We start from the raw sequence: 20,087 nt of genomic DNA, 5'->3' as shown, positions 1-20,087 counted from the left end.
GTGTTGGCAGATGGGTTACAACAAATGTGGAAACAAAATACCACCAGAACAGTGACAGGTATTCCAGAAATGGGGAGGCTCACGTTTCACGGACACACAGTGGACATTTATAAGCAGGGATCTGTCTGGTTCTGGCTATAATTCAGGAAGCAGAAGACTGCTGGACACCTGTCATCCGACAAGGGAATTAGGGAACACACAGCACACTTACAAAACGACGCCTTGTAGCGTATCACCGCATTCTGGGGACAAGCAGTGAATTAGAAACTTGAGACTCCCTCACTGATCTTGCAGAGTTGAGCAAAAGTACCTGACATTTAATCACTAGGCTTTTGGTTTATTTGCCTATGAAATGGGGTCCCATCACATTTTTATTGCCCAAGACTGTTGCAAAGGCATTTTAAAAATACAGTAAGAATGTGCTATCATTATGCGTAATCATTACTATTACAGGTTACTAATAACTTTGAAGGCAGTGAAGCTGTTCCTTTTAAGCTGGGGGTGGGGAAGTAAGGAGGTGGGAGGAATAAACAAAAAAGTAACAAACCTTATTTTTTTTTGCTTAATACCAGTTTTCCAAGGTATCTGTAATGTAGGCAAATGATAAAAATTAACATAGCTATATAGAAAAATGGTTTTATTTGAAGGAGAATCTGTAGGAAATTGGATTTTAAAAGGCAAGGAAGAGATTTTTGGCCTGATAAGCCATGACTTTCTCACTGCAGCAAATGACTCAGTGGAGGCATTTTGAATAAGGAAAAAAGGGCTGAACTGAAAAAGGAAAAAAAAAAAAAAAAAAGGAAAGGGGTACTCTAGCAGGATGAGATGGAGCCCTCATTGTTGTGCTTGGTGGCATAAATGATCATACAATTGAGACTCACTGTATAAATAAAGTGTCATGGCAGAATAGCCATTATTATATATATAGCATTTACCTGCACAATTTTAATAAATGTAGTAGCTACTAAGAAATTCTAACTTAGCAGTCCCTTCAATTCTTAAAGGAAAATGACAGAATCACCCAAATTAGGTTTCCAAAAAAACATGTTTAAGCCACTGAAATTACTCAGAAAGGCAACAGAAACGTGGAAATAAACCTACCATTGGATAGTGTTGAGTAAGAAATGGGCTTCACTTTTTTTTAGCCATTCTAGAATTTCAGTCATGTTATCGACTATCTAACCATTTATCTTTTTAAGATTCTCTATAATGTGTTTAAGCTGTTTGGGCAATAAAAATGGGGAAGCTATATACACAGAATGCACACACATTGTTAAAGCAGCAGTTGAATCTGTATGTCACAAATTATCAAAAAGATGGTCATTTGGTCTGCATTTTCCGGGGTGGGCATGTACGGATGTCTTATGTGTTAGGATGTAAATATTAGTGAAAACGTTTGTCCTACATGTACATGGGTCTTCACCCTGCCTTCTCTCCCCGTCCCCAATCAGTCATTCAGATCCAGTGGGGTACCTCTCTTGTCACTTCAGCAAAAAAACAAAACAAAACAAAATCTTATCAGATCGCAGCCTGGCTCAACAAGCCACATGGACACGGCAGGCAACCTGGCTTTCTGAATTCAGGTTTTCCTGATAGACAGGGCTCAAGGCTCACTGGACTACACTGCATGCAAAGGTGCTCGACCTGGGTGTAGGGCCAGGGTGATGCAGGTGAGCCCAGCTAATCTTCTTTATAAGGCAAATTTTCTCCCCTGCATCAAAATAAGAGTAAGCAAGGGAAACTTCTAATGTTCTTTAAGGCTCAGCCTCAGACATGGACTGTTTGCTGCAGGGTAGATGTTTGTATAACCTATGGCAGAAGCCTCCAGTCTTGATTTAAGTGGATGATGCTCCCCACCCTAAAGCCCCAGAATAGGGGATTCCGGGAATGGAGCAAAGGAGAATTTAGTGAAGATCTGCTTGAAAGATTTTTACAAATGAGGCAACTGAGGCTGCAGCATGTGAGGGACACTGCCAACTAGGCGTCAAGTGCACACTGTGCCTTGGCTCTCCTGTCTGCCCCTAGTTATGGCCCCTCCCCATCACAGGTGTGCTACCCAGTGCTATGTTTGGAATGTTGACATGGAACTGTTGTGGCAAAATCAGCTGTCCGCAGGAGAAGAACACACTGTCGTTTGAGGCTCTGGGCCTTTAGTGCAGTTAGGGCATCTGAAGTGTAAAACTACCTCCCTCCTGGATGTTTTTGAGGGAAATGATGCTGTCCTTATTTCCCTGGGTGGGCAAGAATAAAATGACCATCACATTTAAAACTGTGACTTGTGAGAAGCACACATCACAATAGCACACAGTTATATGGCACATTACAAAATATTTAACAAATGTAGCACAGCCTGAAAAATTGTAACCTTTAAATTCCTTGAGAGGGCTTAGAGAATAAGCAAAATAAAGAAATTAGGATTGTGGAGTTTCACTTTTGAAATCTTCACTTAAGCCACACATTCAGATCTTTGCTAATTGCTGCTCTGATTAACTGTGGCACAGGAATCAAGACCCAGATTTGAGCTAAGGAGAATCTAGGGGAGGGGGAAGGAGGGAGGGGGACTGGGCGGGGCCAGGGAGGGACTGGGGAGATGCACCAGAGGGTCTTGTTGCGGGGGGAGGAGGAGGCTGTTGGAAAGGTGAGGGGAGGAGGAGGGCGGAGGCCAGGGCCGTCAACGGTATCCTCCCAATGGAATTATTAACAGATCTTTTAATGTTTTTGTATCCCAAGCCCATATGCAGAGGGTCTTACCTTTGAGCCTCTCTGCCCCCAGCTAAAGCTGCTTGAAAAAATTCACATGTAAACATTTACATGTCTCACAGTTTTTTCGCATTTTATCCACACACTTAAAATACACTGGAAGCATGTTTTAAAAAGTTTTATTTTAATTGCATTTCAAACACAAGATGGGCATTCAACTCCCAACGCATAACCTCTCTCTTAGAACCAAGCCCCTCCTACTGTATTTGGTAAACGGGTAAAGGATTGGCTTACCTCAGGCTCTTCCCTAGGTTAAAAAAAAAAATGATTTCATAGTTCTTAAACATAGCCACGCCCATCCCCTGGAACCAGTCCCGGTGTGGTTTGTAGGGTTTTTTTGCCCCTCCTCCCTTCATCCCCCACCAGGTAAGCTGAATGTGTGCAGAATACCAAATTTTTGCGCGCAGCCCCAGATACCTGCGTGTCTGGTTTTCAACCGTAAAGGCGGGAGGGTTTGGCGAACGAATAAGAAGTGAGGAAACGCTTAGCGCAAAGGGGAAAAAAGAGAGAAAGACAGACAGAAAATAGGTTATGGAGGCCGCCCGGAGGCGGCCCCCGCCCCCAGCTCAGCCAGCGGCCCCATATCCTCCCAGGCATCTCCCGCTACTTTCTCAGGCTTTTCGCGCCGCCAGTTTCGCGCCGCCCGCTGCAGAGCGCCAGCGCCAGCACACAGGTACCGCCGGAGTGTTGTGTGTTCACGGAAAGTTTTTGCCCGCGCAATGGCGCAAAACACAAGACAGCCCATTCCCCGGTACAAGTACACAGTCGGCGGGTAATTTAGGGGGTGCCAGGGATGGGGGTTGGAGAACACTTGAGGATACCATGCACAGGCGGACACAATGTGGACACCAATGCACACCCACAACAAGCTGTCTGATACCAGGAAGCTGAGCTGGGCGAGGCAGGGACGCACGTTCTCCATCAACCCCCAACCCACCGATGGCCCCAGCCAGCTAGCATGAGCGACCCCTGAGCGCCCCACCCCCCAGACACCACCACCCCGCCCCGCAGTTCCTGGCTCACCTGAAGCCCCCGCCTTTCTTGCCGTCCCCCACCCCACGACTCGCCGACGTGGTCTTACGATCGCTGGCACTGGTTTGTCCAGCTGGAAACGACCCTCAAGTGTTGTATTGCGCCATGTTTATCTCCCAAAGGGCACACACTCCCCCACCCAAGCCCACCCAAGATCCCTCCCGCTCCCAGGGCAAAGTTAGGGCCCCATGCTGGAACTTTCTGGCAGGTTCTTCCCGCCTCGGCCCAGACACCCCCCTCCCGCCGCCAGGCCCGGAGGCCCATCGGGCAGCCCTGCCACCCGCTCCCGGGGTTCCAGGGTGGCCCTGCTCCCCACGGGCAAAGTCCGCCGCATTACCTAGAAACAGCATGCGCTGCGTATGCGAGTTGTCCATCTTCTTGTTCTGGAGTTGCTTGGTGAACTGGCTGTGTCTCTTCTCGGACCACTTCTGGCCACGCTTCCCCGCGTTTTCCTTGCGGTCCTGTCTGCGCTTCTCCGCCAAGGCAACCTTCTTGACCTTGGGGCTGAAGGAGCCTCTGAACTGGGGGCTCTCGGATCCGAAGACGCAGCCTCGGAAGGCCCTGACGAGGAAGTTGGGGAGCAAGTTGCTCCGGGGCTTTCGGTGGCGGCGGTTTCGCTTGGACGAAAACCAGCGGCGGCATCCGAAGGTCCCATCGTCGGATTCGTCTTCGCTGTCGCTGCTGACCGATATCTGATCGTTGTAGAGGTAGCAGCAGCTGGGCTCTGACCTGCCCCGCCAGGCAGATGCGCGCGGAGGCTGCGGAACAGGCGGATCGGCAGCCTGGATCTCCGGGCTGGGGGGTCTAAGGAAACTGATCTCGGGTCGCGCTCCCGAGGTGGGCTTTGCCCAGGTGATAGGAGTGGCCCGGGGGACGGAGGCTGCCCGGGGGACGGAGGCTGCCCGGGGGACAGTGGCTGCCCGGGGGACAGTGGCTGCCCGGGGGACAGGAGCCGCCCGGCCAACAGGGGCTCCCCTGGTGACAAGAGCGGCTGGGGCTGCCCCAGCGGCAGGAGCGGCTGGGGCGGCAGGGGCGGCAGGAGCGGCTGGGGCAGCAGGAGCGGCAGGGGCTGCTCCGGCGGCAGGGGGTTCTGGAGCAGCCGAGGCTGCCTCGGCGGCTGGAGCGGCCAGTGCTGCCTCGGCGGCGGCGGCAGGGGCTCCGTTCCCGGGATCGGGGACCTTGCCTCCCTCTGCGGCTGTGGTGGCTGAGCCTCCCTCCATCTCGGCTGCTTCTCCCTCGGCTGGGGGTCTCTCTCCCTCTGCTTGCTCTCTCTCAACGGGAGCTCCGGAGACCTCGATGCGCAGATCATCAAGCGCGACTGGGGGGCTGTCCATGTCGCCGGGAGCGTCATCGACCCCAACGGGGGCGCTGCCAACCTCGCGCGGGGGTCTGGAGACCTCCATCGGGGGGCTGTCTCCCGCGAAGTGTGGAAGAGGTCTGACAGCCTCTCGAGATGGGCTGCCGATGATGCCGGGGACCCAGAGGGGGGGCTCGTTCGCGGCGGGAGTGAGGAGGATCGCACTCGAGAACGCGACTGTCGTGATCTGGCTGCCCCCACCGCCGTCGATCTGTGGGATAGCTCGGGGGAGCCCAGGAGGTGGGCTGTCGTTCCCCAAGGCTGCTCCATCAAACTCGAATGGCAGATCCTCCTCGAGGGGAGGGCTGCATCCTCCTCTGATGCCTGCGTTTTCAGGTCTGATGGCTCGGGGCTCCTCGGGAGGAGCCCTGAAGACCACCGAACCTGGGCCTCCTGGAGCAAGGTCTGAGACCTGCAAGGGAGGTTGGTTCTCTCCCTGGTCTGGCTGCTCAAACTCAAAAGGCATAGCTTCTTCTGGTGGAGGGCTGTAGCTTCCCAGGCTTGGAACGGCCTCAGGGGAGGCTCCGGGCTCCATGACCGGTGGGCTGAAGGCCTCAAGGCCTGCACTGGTCCCAGTGGTGTCTCCAGGATGCTCCAGGGTAGGCCAGAAGCTTCCCAAGCTGGCCTGCTCGACCTCGAAGGGCATGGCTTCCTCGGGAGGTGGGCTGTACCCTCCATGGGCTCCAGCTTCCTTGATGGCCTGGCCGAGGTCCTGGAAGTTGGGTCTGGAGACCTCTGGGGGTCCACAGGCTTCGCCTTCAGTCTCGATGGGGATGGGCTCGCTGTGAGGCGGTGGGGTCTCCATCTCTTCGGCTGGGCCAGGCCCAGCACCGGGGGCAGCTGCCCCTGGGGCCTCCAAAGGTGGTTGCTCGGGCTGTTCCCCGAGTTCAGGGGGGTTATTGCGTTGTCCTGACATATTATTGCCGTCGAGGCAGTTGCGCACGCCCATAACACGGTGGCGGCTTCTTAAAATAAACTTGGGGCCCCGTGAGACGGAGCACCCAACCGAACTAGGGTGAAAAAAATATTTTCAAAAAATTTAAATCAAAGTACCAGCTGGAAAGTTCTCCGACCTCACTTTCCAACCCTAGTGAGGTCTAGGGGTTCAGGGGTTCAAGGCCTTGAACCCCAGACCATGGCAAAAACAAGTCTATTTTTGCTGGTTGAGTCTTGGCTCCTTTCTGATCACTTTTTCTCCCCTCAGGCTGCTCCTGCCCCCCCCCCACCACCACCTTTGGCCTTACTTGTCCCCTTCTTTCTCTTTTGCTCAGTCCCAGGCCAGCCCCGCCTGCTTGGATCAGAGGAGCGCGCCGATTCGGTCCGAAAATCGCTCGTCGTGCTCTTTTTCGGCCACCAGAGGACGCAGGTTCAGTGTCGAGATGGCTCTGGGAGCCGGCGCCAGGCTCCGGGAGCCCCAGACTTTGGGTAAGGGGGCTGATGCGCGCAGGCCTCGCAGGGACGTTTTGGCTCCTTCCAGTCCTCTCCCTGACTGATTTGGAGTGTTTCTCCTCTCTTCTCCCCTGGTCAGAGAGAGCGCTCTCCTGCGTTGCAGGACACGTGACGCAAGACGTGGGCCCCGGGCTGCGGGAGCGCAGGAGCTGAACCCCTCCCTCCCAGACCCAACAGACTCTCCTCGGGGGGAGGGGGGACTGCAGGAGTGTTTCGTAACCCCAAACTACCCCTGAACCTCTGAGCCGCAGCCCCCAGCCCTGGGCATCTTCAGATCCTAAGTCCCGAGTCTGGAGCGCAAGGCTTCGGGCGCGTGCAAAGGGGGTGCAGGAGCGCGCGGGGATGCGACAGGTGGTCGTGAGCCCACCGGCGGAGCAGACAAGTGGCGAGGGCAAAGGGGCTGACGAGTGTGAGCATGCAATTTGTTTTTAAAATGTGTTGGGGGTACTTTACATCGCTTCTACGGCTTTTGTTTGCCGGTTGCCGAGGCTGGCTCCTATAAATTAGCACATCAATGTCCCCCATCCCCACCACATTCTGGGGTCTCTGCAGTGGCCTAGGGTGACGCAGGCAGGGTTCTTCCCCGTTCATGGGGACGACGATAAATACAAGGGAGTAAGAGGGTCTTGGGTATCTACTACCAAGACCCTCCCAAGCGGTAGCTGCCGCGGCACGGAACTGGGGGTTGCGGGACGCACACAGGGACCCCACAGACTGAAGGCCCCAGAGTTCCAGAGGTCCTGTTGTTCTGGGAAAGGGCTAAATGGAATTTCAGTTGAGATTTATGGCCGGTTTAAGGTGGTCTCGGAGACTGAAAAACCCCGTGCGCACCGAACCCAAAGATACAAACCGTGCCGTGCGGGCAGCTGCGACCGCTGTGCGCTTGTTCCCCGCTTCGGGCACCGGCTGCGGGGTTGATCAGTCAGCTCCTCTAGCCCCTCTCCAGCCCCCTTCAAGTTCTTCTCGTCTCACTATGGGTCCCCCAGAACAGCTGCTTTACTTTTCGAATGCCTGAGCCCGCTGAGGCGGCACTAAGTCCGGCCACAAACCCGGCACTCGTCCGGCTTGAGCTCCCATCGCCGTCGCTGTAGTGCGTGGTGGGCTCAGAGCCGGCAGGGATAAATGCAAACACCACCTGGGTGGGCTTGGCGTGTGCATGGACACAGATCAAGGTTTGGGGGTCTGCGGAGGGATTTGAGCCCCAGGAAAAATTTGCTGCGTGTGGTTCGTGTAAGACCCGGGACTCAAGCATATCTGTCTCGCCAGTGGGTGACATGGACCCATGAGCCACTTTTAGATGGAAGGTAGCTGGGCAAGAAGGAGGTGATCACTTGGCCTTAGGGCGTGGGGAGGGATGGCGGGGTACGTGCAAGGTGGGCTGCGGCAAGCGGGGCGCATCGCTTAGGTCGCATCGCCTGGATCGCTGTATCTACGAGCCACAGTCAGGCGAACCACGTACGCACACACACTGCCACCTCGCTAAACCTAACACATCCCTCTTTGAACGAGGGGGTCAGAGCCACCGCGCATCACTGCCCCCCCGTAAACCACCACCCATGCGGATGAGCTGTGCCGAGGAAAACTGACAAAGTCGGACCCCGGGTAACGTTTGGAGCCCCCCACCCCCACCCCAAGGGCGTATAATCTCAGCTCTTCGGGTCAACACACTTCCAAGTACCAACACTGAACTTTGGTCCAAACTTTGGACAACTACCCCCACACGTAACGGCTCAACCTTTTGAGCATCCACGGAATGTGCCAACTGGGTCGCAACAGTCAACTCACTCCCCTCCGACCCCAGTGCTGGGTCAGCCATTGGGCTGGGGTCACGCCAATCAAGGCTGCCTAGCGAATGAGCGGGGGGCGTCAGACCGGAAACCGGATATGAGTGGGAGGTCCAATAGGGGGCGCCGCGTTGGAACGCCCTAAGAGGTTGTGCCGCTGGGGTGGTTAAGAGCGGTTGGTGGGCGGGCGTATGGCGGCCAGGCCTGGGCTGCCACGAGGCCGGCTGGCGCTGTGGGGTCACTTCCTGATGCCCCAGGTCACCGAGGCTGAAAGGGGAGGTGGGGTCTCTCAGGGAGCAGCCCTCGTTCTCGCTGATGGCGGTGGGCAAACCCCTAAGAGGGATCCGCTGCCAGGGCGAGGCGAGGAGGCGGCGAAGGGCCTGCAGGTAGAGGGCCAAGACCCTGAGGAGAGAGGGGGCTCACTGCCCCGATGCAGAGGAACAGCCCCAGATGGATAAGGAGTTGAGGTCGTGGGGATGCTGAGCCCTGCCGAAGTGGAAGGTCAGTAGGCGTCGCGGTTTGGAGCCTCAAGGAGGCCGCGATGGGGGCCCTAAAGGGACGGTTTACACTCGCCAGGCCTCGCGCGCAGCCCACGTCACCGAGGCTCTTTCCTACAGCACCGTTCAACAGGAATGGGTGCAGAGTGTCTGTTCTGCATCCCCAGGAGCCTGTAGCACCTGGATTATTTGCCAGGAGAGCACACGCACTGATGGGATGAGGATCAGGCCGACAGTATCTTCCTTCCTAGAGGCTAAGCAACATAAAAATGAAAGAAAAGACCCCTCAACTGGGGCGGGGGCGGGGGGGACTTTGATGGAGAAAATGGAGTTGCAGATGGGCCTCCACGAAGGGATGGATGGCTAGGCTGTGAGCAAAAGTGGGGGGATGGGAGACTTCGGCCTACCACGAACAAAGATCCAATAGTAAGAAACGTGGCACACGGCTAGATAAAGAGAACAGGTCACCCGGCCGGGCCTGGGGGAACAGTGGGAGAGAGAAGCAGGGAATACTGATAGTGTTTCTCTGAGGATGCCATGGAATAGCAGGGCAAGCAGTTTGGAGGCTTCTTTGGTAGGAAATGGAACAGATATTGAACTTTTTTTTTTTTAATCCTCCAAGTGAGGATTTGAGCCTTGTTTTAGGGCGGGATTGGGGAAGTGTGGAGGATGGCCCTGCCGAAGAGAACAAAGGAGGCCCTGGCCGGTCATGACCTTTAAGGGAGAGAGAAACAGGCACAGTGAAGGAGGCAAGAAGACTGGAGGAAGGGACTCAGAGGGATCCCAGAGGACCCTCCAGCAACTCCCCGGTGCAACATGCAAGGGGCAGGGGAGCCCAGGTCTGGCACCTGGGATGGAGAAGTCAGGACCTGGAGAAAAGCTGGCATGGTGCCTAGCCAGTCTGGTTTTGGACCTGACAGAGGGGAGAAGGAGGTACAGTCTGGGTGGAGATTTCTTTCAGCCTATTATTTAGGAGGACGGGACCAAAGTCAAGACAAAACCCCAAATTCAAAGTGACAGTTATCCTTATTAGGATATGAAATCACTCGATCAGATAAAATCTTCAAGGGGAGAAATAAATTTGGTGATAGACTCTCAAACACTTGGAGCACTGGAGAGAAAAAGGGGGGACATAACAGGAAAGAGTGTTGGGCCTAGGAAGGGCCGGGTGGGAGCCGCCAGAGGGAAGAATTTAAGAATTGGTCAGCATAGCTCGTCTAGATGGCGGTTTCTCTGCCTTTACACAAGTTGCCTTCTGGGGCCAGGGAGTTCTGTGCTGTGGGGACTGTCCTGGGCACTGGAGGATGTCTAGGAGCATCCCTGGCCTCTACCCACTAGATGCCAGTAGCATCCCCTTCGTTGTAGCAACCAAAAATGTCTCTAAATTTTGCCAAGTGTCTTCTGGGAGGCAAAACCACCCCCAGTTGAAACCACTGCTGTGGGCTGAGAAAGGACCCTTAGACTCAAGTAGCAATTACCTTAATTTGAAGGTAAATTAGGATCAGGAAGAAAAGATTGCGGCATTTAATTCCAGTGTCCCCCTTTTGTCCACTCTTGTTTATTTCACTGTAGTGACTGGCTACCAGAATCTGAAAACCCCAAATCTCTTGGATGAGTGGGGATCAGAGCTGAAGCTTCATCACAAATCAGAAGTGGGACTTGAGAGACTAGCAGAAGAGTAGCCAGATGTTGGAAGAGCTGGCTAACCTGAAAGGCAGCTGGGTAGCCTCGCCACAGGGACCCAAGACACCCATATGGTAAGAGCTGGGGGTGATCAGCTGAGAGGGGCTAACTGGTGGCCACTCAGATTGGTGGGACTGTCTGGCGAGCCCATTCAGGGCTGGTGACCTTGTTGGCCAAGATAGAAACATGGCCTTGACCTGGATGGAGGTGGCCAGAGGGCACAGTTTTTAAGATCTGCCACTATGATTTTATAATTGCAAAGTATCACCTTAGGCATCGATTTCCAATTCTGAATGGATTTCTATCAGGGAAAAGGTAAATATTTTTAGAAATGAGCACGAAGGAGGAAGGAACATTAGTTAATGGGTTCATGTAGCCCAGAAGAGGAAGGCAGAGACTAGGGAGGGTGCCTGAAGAAAGACTGAACTGGGGTGAAGCTGCAGGCTGGGGTTTGGCGCCCACCCAGCAGGGCTTGTGCTAGGGTCTGCAGTGAAATGGTACTCTGAGAGGAGGAAAGCCTGGGCTGTCAGAAGCTAGCTGGAGGTTTCTTGAAAATTGTGTATCCTCAACTACTTAAAAGAATAGGGTTTCTACACTTCATGCATTGAGAAAGGATGGGAAATACTACACATGTTTCAGTCAAACACTGCGTTTCTAAGGAAGTCAGTCTGTTCAGACCTGACAGCCCAGGTGCCACAGGAGTGATGAGCTGGCTTTCTGTAAAGAAGTAACCCCAAATGGAAAGACAGTATTTCTTCACTGTTGACTCTTAAACGGCACCAATGTCACCTGCAGGGACGTGGCCCCCTTCCTTGGCGGCCCCACATGACTCCCTGCCCGCCCGCCCACCAACTCCGTCTTCTGCTCTATTGACGCCTCCATGGCAGCACACGTCATAATCAGTGAACGATCGTCAGTGTACTTACGTCTGGAAGTTCTTCTTCATTGCTAAAGCCTATCCAGACTGTAAGTAGCTGCCTATCAGCTTTCTGTTTTAGTTCATCCCTGTATCCAATAAAGAGAAAGCAAAGTGGAAAAGGGTCCCTTGAGAGGGAGGAGAGGTAGGCAAGAGAGAAGAGAGCAGAAACCAGGACAAATTAACGATCCCTCTTCCTCTGGTGGTGGCATTTCCTCCCGGAAGGTGGGGGGATGCTTGGCAGTGGGGCAGTTTGCAAAGCCTTCTCTGCAGCCCCCATGTGTCATTAGCTGGCAGTGGGTTACTGTCAGGTGAGGAAAGGAGAATCTTTTCACCAGTTGTGAGGAAAAGGCAAAGGCAGAAATGAAAGGACAAAGGGAAGAGAATTCAGGCAACGATTATGTTTCTCAGCCTCCCAGTGACAAATGTTTTCTGAGTGCTGACTGAGTAGCAATAAGACTTTGATGCTGTTCAATTAATTACTGTTCAATTAGGACTCGCTGTGCCCATCCTTTTACCTCCCAGCATCTCCTCTGCCAGCCTCAGCCGGTGGAGGCAGCAGCAGTCTACTGCTGTCTGCAGAAGGGTCTGCGTGACCAAGCTATTTCAGCAAATGCCAAGTGCAGGGAAAATGTCTCCAGTGGATGAGGCTCAGGAGCAGGCGCAGAGCGGATGTTACAGACAATGGCAGCCAGAGGTGTGAAAAGACTTGATCTCAGATTAAAAAGCCCCAGGGACCAAGGATTCCCACCAAGAATCCAGCCCTCTTCGTTCAGCTAGCCCCTTCGTTCAGCTCATTAGCTGTCCTTGGTGGCCCTGATCTTGGAACGGCCACCCCATTCTGCAGCCAGACACGAGGCTGGCACCTGACCCCCTTGGGCTTGTAGGGTGGGTCCAGACATTCTTTACAGCCACCTGGACGGAGCTGTGGATTCCTCCTCTAGGCTGGCTGACGGTGCAGCTGAGAATTCCAGGGGAGGAAGTGGCTATTCCAGATTAGAGGAACAATGTCACCCTGGAACGGGGACTAAGAGGGGCAAAAGTTGGGGGTAGGAATGGTGGGAGGAAATCCCAGAAGAGACATTTGGCTTTAGTGGAAGCTCTATTTGAAATTTCGGTAATTCTTGGTGGAAATTCCAGGCCCCGAGGGGCTTCTTGGCTGCATGAGTTATTCCTCTTGACTTTGTAAGGGGAATGGTATATTTCACCTTTGTGCACAACCTCAATTACCCAGAGCAAAGTCTCCTAATGAAATCTAATTGAGACAGCAACATAAGCCAGGGCACTCAGAAGCCGGCTCTTGCCTGGGGGAGGAGAAATTTGTCTTCTTCAGCTTGGGGGTGGGTGGGGGGCAGTCTTGGACTCTGTGATCCTCACACCCCTCAAGTTTGAGATTCAGGGACTCTCCCTGATCCAGAATCCAGGACTTAGGATTTAAACCATATAAAGCAAGGTTTCCTAGGTTGTAAATCTTCCCATTTGATTGAAGCATTTGAGGTGTATATATGACAGCTCGACTGCATCTATGAAATTGAAATTTCTGGGCCAGGCCTGTAAGAGACTCTCAGGGGGACAGTGACTGTAGGGTGACTAACCCACCGTCACCCTCAGCTGTGAAAAACGCTCTTCCTAATACTAAGCTGATGTTGAAGACTGCCATGGAGGCTCCTCTAAACCTTTTCCTCCCCAAATCTCTTGCTTCAGCCTGTTCTTTCTAGCCGTAACACAGGTTTTGTGATCCCCATCTCCAAACCTCAGCCTCCTTTCTTCTCAGGTGTCTCATCTCCCTCCATCTTTCCTTTTTCCTTTGACTTCCCCTACACTTTCCTTTTGTAGTCCTCAAATCTCCCACTGAATTACAGCACTGCATGCCCTGGAATGGGGAGGTGGGGGTGCTGCAGTGCCAGCTCCTCTCAGGTGTCCTGCATTTATTGGCTGGGTGCTTTCAGCAGGTGACAGTGGCCCCGCACTGCATACTCTTGGCCTTGGAAGAACTAAGTCACTAGGCTGTTCACTTGGACTTCTCTGCCATGTGAATTCACTAGCACCAGTATCGGGGGTCTTGGGGGAAAAAACATGAGATTTAAAGAAAACAAACATCAGTAAAATTCATGTTATATATAGCCTTGTAATACGTAGCCCCCCCCCAACAAGGTTAAAATACAGAACAAAAATGGGATGTTAAATCACTTAATTTGACATAAATTAGTTTTTCTTAAACACTTTTAAAAAAACAATCTCATGCATTTGCAACAGAGTTAAGATTGGTTTGGGGGAGAGTGCAAAAAAACCTTAGCTATTCCAGGAGCCCACAGTAGAGAGGCAGATACATGGTGTATCTCTGAATCTGTGGTATTCACATTTCATGAATGAGGACTAATTCAGGAAAAAAATGTCTGAAAAAGCTCCTGGGAGGGAACGATCATGGGGGGGGGGGGGGGGGAGAAGGTTGAAAGAAAACTGGTTTATCCTAATTAGCTGCAGCCTCTGAGCCAATTTTTCAGGTCAGTCCTCATCAGGACACTTTTAAGTGTTACTAGAACATATACTCTGCACTTGTGGTCAGTTTGAGGTTGGGAGTATTTGTCTGCTGTCTCCCCAAACGGCGAGCATCTCCAGGCTGCCTGCCCCCACCCTGAAAAGCCTATCTTCTGACCCTGCGATGAAGGAGGGCAGATGAGCAACAGCACACCTACAACAGACAGTAACTCTTAAGCTTAACAGCTGCTCTTCAGAAATCTAGGCACCCACCCCACCCCCCATCCTTGTTAGTAAGAGGTTGTGGTGGAATCCCGAATTCTCTAACCTGTCTGCCTGAATTCTCTAAATCCTATTTACGGATTTTTTTTTTTTTTTCTGACTTGCTTCTGCACCATTTTTGCCCCTAATGCAAAATCAGATTTGAGAAAATCAAATTAGACAAACACAAAAGAGAAAGAATTCTTCACAACTGGTGTTTTTATTTTATCAACCTTTCATTTGGGGAGGTGGGGCTCCTTTAGCATTAAAATCATTGATCTGAGTCAAACTGGGAAACTCTGGGCTTTACTTAGTCACCCTGCAGGTACTGGGAGCAGAAAGGGATGCTAGGACCCACTCTTCAGCTCCTTCATGTTCCATATGAAGAAACTGAGGCAGAGACCACTGGGCCTGACCTCAGCCTGCAGGCAGGTGTGGTCGATGAGCCTGAGGTCTTAGACCCAGCTGTCCAGCTCTGGGGCATCAGAATTTAGAAAACAGCGACATTAATGGCAAACCCGAAGAACAGGATGAGGAATTCCAGCCCTCATTCTAAAACGGGATTAAAGATGTAATTTGAGAATCTCATTGCCTTTTTGCTGGACAATTTTTAAGGGAAGGGCAGTCCTTGAGTTGGCATATGACATCACTCTGGAAGTTTGATTTGATTATAGTGATTTGTTTGTAATCTTTCTGTTAAGAGACATACTTTCCCAGCCACCAAGATTTTTGCTCAGTTTCCTCTCTGTAGCCTCCCTTTACCTGAAGCGCAGTGATAATATAGAAAAACTGAGTAAAATCCATGCATTTTTTTTTAAAGCTCATTTCTTACCAACCTTGACGTTTCAGCTTTCTTCCTCATTAAACCTTCTATCAAAACTGCTAAAACTGAGGCTAAAGAGTAAAGGGGTGATAGCAGTTCCAGGGGAAAAGTTTCTAGTGCATTAAACAGACATTATCTTAAAACAATTCCAAACTTTAAAATTCCCAATTCCCGAATTCTGATAAACACAGATTAAATGTTTTCTTTGCCAAACCTCAGAAATAAACCTGCATCAGATTGTTGACACCACACAGTATTTGAACACTGATGCATGATTTTCCAACTCAAGTTCACTTAAAAGAACACTTTTGTCCAAGAAAAAGCACATTTTTATTAAGCAAATGATTAATGTAGCAAAACAAAAAATCCTGAATATTGGAGCAGACCATTTAACCAGCTTTATTTTACTAGTTTTCCCTTCCTCTTCCTTTCTTCCTCTCCAGTTGAAACCTAGTAACTGGCTGGTAATTCACCCCTGTGGTCAACTCTAAGGGCTGCTTTTTGGGAGCCAATTTCCTAAATTGCAAGGGCAAATAAGGCCATTCAAATGCTAATACCTCAGTGCTGCAGGGCAAGACAAAGGGCTAGTTGGGAGACGAGAGAGTGGGGAATGCTTGGAGAACTTGCCAGAAACGCTTCTGGCAGAGAAAGGCAGCTAAACACCAGTGCCGTAGGTAGAAAGAGGGCTTTTTGAATCCTGTGTGTAGCAAAAGCCCCTCTCCGTGGGGTGGGGGTCCTCCTCACAGGGGTTTGGTATGTTCCTCAGGTGTTCTGTATGTTCCTAATGACTCTTCCACCCTGGAATCAGGATGGAAGGAGGGAGGGGGTGGGGGAAGGGAACTGAGTGGGGGGAGGGTAACAGGTTTTCTCTATCAGGTAGTTCATGGAGGAATGTCTGAAAGATGGCCCACAGTGCGTTCCTGGAAGGGGGGACCCAGCCGCCCCAACTAACCTGGTAAAATGCCTACAGTTAAGAAAGTCACCCTCTCCCGCGCAGGCTTCTGTTTAAAAAACAGCCCGAGACTGGGGTGACAGGTGTGGGCGTTGCACTGAAGACTTTTTTTTCAACTTTTATATGCTAAAGCAACATGTTTCTCTAATGGAAAACCCAGCTCTGCAGGAAAACAGTTCCCCTAGACTCCAACCTGGGAGGGCAGCCCCCACACTGAAAAGCCAAGGGCATCCTGACCGCAGCCGCCTATTCACCAGAGACCTTTTACTGGGTGAGCTCAGGCTTCCAAGACATCAACAGAGAAAAAGCCAGCACGTCCAATGCCTCCAATAGGAACACTGCGCCGCCGTTTTTACACTAAGTAGAAACGTTAGCTTTGGGGACCCCCATTTCACCTAGGTAGTTTAATGCTTTCAAGCCAAAGACAGGGCATGCCGGACCCCCAAGTCCTAGGCAGCCTCCAGACTTCTGGACACTTACCCCGCTGCCCAAGGAAGCCCCCTCGCCGCTGTTTACTAGGTAAGATCAGGGCAGCATCCAAGAGCTATTAGTCAGCGCCGCAGCCCACCAGAGCTAAGTTTTGGGGCTGCGCGACGCCTTCCCCCGGGCGGAGACCTGGAAGGAAGACCCCTTAAGATATGTTCTGAATATACGCCGAAACCTTATTTTAGGAGTCTAAGAACCCGACCCGCCTTTTCAAGTTTCCAAACGCCTCACTTTCCCCCCAAATTCTTCTCATCTGAATAGCTCAAACCGGCACCAAACGAGACGAACGCGCACCAAGAAAAAGATCAATTTCCAAATCGGGGGAGGTTTTGTAAATACATTTTCACTAACCAGTCTCTCCCCCCAGGATTGGCGAGAAAGGCACACTTTACGCACCGAAGATGCGTTACCGGATTGCGGCCGTTTCCGTGCTCCAGCTTTGCCTTCAGGTTACAGATTCCAAACTTAGCCCCACCCGAGCCAAAAATGGCCGGTACGTGCCGCCTGCCCTCCCCTCCCTGAGGCTGCCGTAGCCTCTGGCCCTTTCCTTCTCTCAACTAACTGCCCAGGGACTTGCGGCGGCTCCTACACCTTTCCCCAGCTCGGCGGGTGCTGCGCTCTTTCGGAATGCGCTCTTTGGCTATGCGCTCTTTACGGGTGCGTTGTGGGGTTCCCTGATGATAGGCGCGACTCCGTCTCCAGCCTGTTCCTTGTTCCGCTTTACCTTTCGGCTCGTGACCACCTCGCTGACTTTTTAGCTACTATCTAACATCCCCAGGCAGCTGCGCAAAAAGCCCGGGACCTCTCCAGCCAAGATGTATCCAGCGTCGCCATCAGACCAGCTGCGCCAAAAGGTTGGCGATACCGCGACACGACTGTGTCCGTGCCCCCAACCCGGGTAGCCCGTCGGGCACCTCCTGAGACTCCCGTACCTCCTCTGCTTGCCCTCCAAGCACAGGTGATTCGTGGGAAACCGCCGGCTGGCTCGGAGAGGTCGGCTACGAGGCGCACAGGCAGGTGCGCACGCTCTTTGCAGCGGTCTCTGGCCCCGCGAGCGCCCGGGGACGGGCTGTGGCGGCCAGGACTGGCGCACAGCCGCGAGGGGCACTGGCGCTGAGGTCCCGCGGCTCCAAATTGGCAGCAACGGGTCCTGGGCTCCAGGCTCCAAGTGCTTTAATCGCCGCGCGCGCGAGAGACTTTCCGGGAGCAGGCAACTCTCCGGAGTTCTCACCCAATCCCTGCCTGATTACTTTTCGCACATTGCAACAGTGTCGCTACAGCGCAGCGGCCCTGCTTTCCGAAAGTTGGCGCGAGCACTTCCGAACCACGTTTTTGGCACCCGCCATGGCCAACTGGTTTGAGACTAGTTTCTCTAGGAGGGAAAAATGCACGTAAAATAAGTGACTTACCCGTGCCTTCTGGGTGTGCAGCTCGAAACCTGGGGTGCGCCCGGGATTCAGTCGCGCGTCCTGGACACCAGCTCGGAGACCTCTGGCTGTTTCCAGAGGGGCGCAAAGACGCCCCACCGTCCAGCAAGCGTTTAGCCACCTGGGCGCCCACCGGCACCCTGGGGGAGGTCTGGGGAGCCCTTCCCAGTTGGCCCTGTGCCCCTGCCCCTCCCGGGCTGGCTCACTGAGCCCGCTCTCTTCCCGCTTTCCCTCTAACCTGCCTTTCCTCCCTCCCTTCCTCCCGCCGGTCCTGCACCGACCCCAGACTCGCCAGTTTAACGGTGGGCAACCAACCTGGGTCAAAGAACACAAGGAGAATCCGGGGCGCGTCTTCCATTAGTGACGCCGGATGGGGATTGCCCCCCTTTTGGAAGGGGACTCTGGGGATGGGTCACGGCGGGTGGGCTTCTTGGGCTTGCAGCGGTGCTGCTGCTGCTTCTCCTCCTCCTTGGGCTCCTCTGACTCTTCGGGGTCCCTCGGATCCTTGTCCTCGGGCTCCTCCCCTTGTCTGGGGCTCTCAGACTCCTGAGTACTGGGCGGCGCACGACTCGGGGAGGCGTCGGGGCTCCGCAGCCTCAGGGCGCTGAGACGCTCGGTGAGAGACTGGTGGAAGGTGGGGCGCTTGGGCACCGCGGGGCCCGGCTCGTCCTCGGGCTCGGTCTCCGGCTCAGTGGTGGGGGCGGTGTCAGACTCGGTCTCGAATTCGGTCTCGGACTCGATTTCAGACTCGGACTCGGTCTCGGATTCGTAGTCGAACTCTTCTTCCTGGTACTCTGGGCACTCGGGAAGGGAGGGCTCGAAATCTGTGTCCTCGTGGTCAGATTCAGGGGGCTCGGGGAATACCTGGGCTGCAGAGCGGTGGTGGGCGTTCAGGAAGGTCCGGCGCTGGGCAGCCGCGCGCTGCTGGGCGCGGGTGCTGGAGGTGGCAAGGGCGCGGAGGAGCGCGATGGAGCAGGAGAGCCAGAGGAGCGCGGTGGCTGCCCGGCGGCCTATGGGTGGGCACAGATCGTTGTAATTGTGGCGAGCTCGGCGCCCTAGCTGAGGTCGGGATCTACGATCCATCCTCACGCACACTCGGCGAATCCGACCCACCCTCTGGCTCTGCAGAGAGCAGCTCCGAAGCGCATCGGCCGCTAGAGCCGAAAAAGGTGCCCCTCGCGAGGGAAGAAGCTGGGTCCGGCGGTCCCAGCCCCACCTCGGCTCGAGGGGAAAAAGGGAAGCACCTACCTTCCTGACCACTCAACTTTCTAAAGCTCCGCGCCTCTGCTTGCCTCTCTGGGCATAAAGAAGGGATGGGAAAAGGGGTGGGAAAGTCCGTCTCCTCCGGGGCCCCTCTCTCTAAGTCTTAGACTCTGCAGCCTAAGACTCCGGAGAGGTGTCTCCGCTGGTCCTCTCGCCTGGGAGAGGAAAGAGGAGACTGAGGCGAAGACAGACGGGGCTGAGAGGTTCTGCAAAGTTGCGCGCCCGGACTTCTGCCGGGCATGTGCAGTAGGGAGGCGGGGGCGGGTCCCCGCGCGTTGCGCGGTGGCGCGGAGCCTCGGCTCAGACCCTAGTGGACCGGCAGGTGGCAGGAGGGAACCTTGTTTGAAAGGTTTTGGACGACGCGAGCGGTGGGGGGACCAGGCGGGTGCCATGGAGCAAGCGAGCCAGCCAGCCAGCGAGCCACAGGTTAGAGTGTGCGCGCAGCGGGGCATGGGTTCTCCATGGTGTCCGGACCCCTCCCCAGCTTCTCCAGGGTTATTGATAAATTGAACAAAGCCTGAAGCAGCTGAAAAATTTGCCGATATTCTGTCTTCTGGAGGAATGAGCGTCTGTACGTCACTATTAACTATCCAGTCCAGGGCATTTTCCAAGGGCTTAATATTATAGTTGGAAAAGGGTAATCTCAGGCAATCATTAATCGTGAGACACCTTTGGCAGATCTGGTCTAGAAACTGTAATTTGAGACGTTTCCAGATCCTTCCCCAATGCGGTCTGAAGCGACTAATTAATTACGGAATGGTTAGATAAGCATCTTCGCTAAGAAGGACGCCCACAGACAGACGAGGTGATGGTTTACACGTCCCCAAACCCGTTGGTGGGCCACCCTGAGCTCTAGCGCAGAACGAGGGCTGAAAGTCTCTCTTTGCCCAGAACATCCCTCAAGGAAGATCTGTGCTGA

At 53.5% G+C, this 20,087-nt stretch overlaps 2 protein-coding genes and 1 long non-coding RNA gene across 17 annotated transcripts in view; 1 reads left to right on the top strand and 2 right to left on the bottom strand.

Annotated features, from left to right (window-relative positions):
- Nucleotides 1-19,371, bottom strand: part of LOC113903214 (guanine nucleotide-binding protein G(s) subunit alpha isoforms short) — a 67,412-nt gene extending 48,041 nt beyond the window's left edge. For 4 of the 10 annotated variants that reach the window (XM_027559017.1, XM_027559018.1, XM_027559020.1 and 1 more), the window contains exons 1-2: nucleotides 4,130-6,388; nucleotides 3,784-3,865 (exon numbers count right to left, since the gene is read on the bottom strand). In XM_027559017.1, coding sequence (XP_027414818.1) covers nucleotides 3,784-3,865; nucleotides 4,130-6,098 — 2,051 coding nt within the window. In that variant the 5' untranslated portion in view covers nucleotides 6,099-6,388. Of the gene's footprint in view, nucleotides 1-547; nucleotides 586-3,783; nucleotides 3,866-4,129; nucleotides 6,646-18,220; nucleotides 18,916-19,153 lie in introns of those variants that run through there. The other 6 variants (XM_027559032.1, XM_027559033.1, XM_027559029.1 and 3 more) reach the window with 5 other exon arrangements.
- LOC113903215 (neuroendocrine secretory protein 55) lies at nucleotides 562-19,196 on the bottom strand. The gene is made up of 2 exons (XM_027559034.1): nucleotides 18,221-19,196; nucleotides 562-585 (listed from the first exon to the last, which is right to left on the bottom strand). Exon 1 carries the CDS (start codon nucleotides 18,986-18,988, stop codon nucleotides 18,263-18,265), a length of 726 nt encoding a protein of 241 aa, XP_027414835.1. The 5' UTR covers nucleotides 18,989-19,196; the 3' UTR covers nucleotides 562-585; nucleotides 18,221-18,262.
- The window catches only part of LOC113903216, a 31,514-nt gene continuing 18,177 nt past the window's right edge, over nucleotides 6,751-20,087 (top strand). For 2 of the 6 annotated variants that reach the window (XR_003514051.1, XR_003514049.1), the window contains exon 1: nucleotides 6,751-10,636. This is a non-coding gene — a long non-coding RNA (uncharacterized LOC113903216). Of the gene's footprint in view, nucleotides 11,529-20,087 lie in introns of all 6 variants that reach the window. The other 4 variants (XR_003514050.1, XR_003514046.1, XR_003514047.1 and 1 more) reach the window with 3 other exon arrangements.

The sequence above is a fragment of the Bos indicus x Bos taurus genome, chromosome 13 (genome assembly GCF_003369695.1).
Source record: "Bos indicus x Bos taurus breed Angus x Brahman F1 hybrid chromosome 13, Bos_hybrid_MaternalHap_v2.0, whole genome shotgun sequence".
NCBI classification, from domain to species: Eukaryota; Metazoa; Chordata; class Mammalia; order Artiodactyla; family Bovidae; genus Bos; species Bos indicus x Bos taurus.
The sequence above is the reverse complement of the archived record's forward strand: the minus strand, read 5'-3'. Positions and strand labels throughout refer to the sequence as shown.

Bases quoted from the DNA above. Each gene is read 5' to 3' on its own strand.
- LOC113903215 (XM_027559034.1), bottom strand. From the start codon at position 18,988: ATGGATCGTAGATCCCGACCTCAGCTAGGGCGCCGAGCTCGCCACAAT.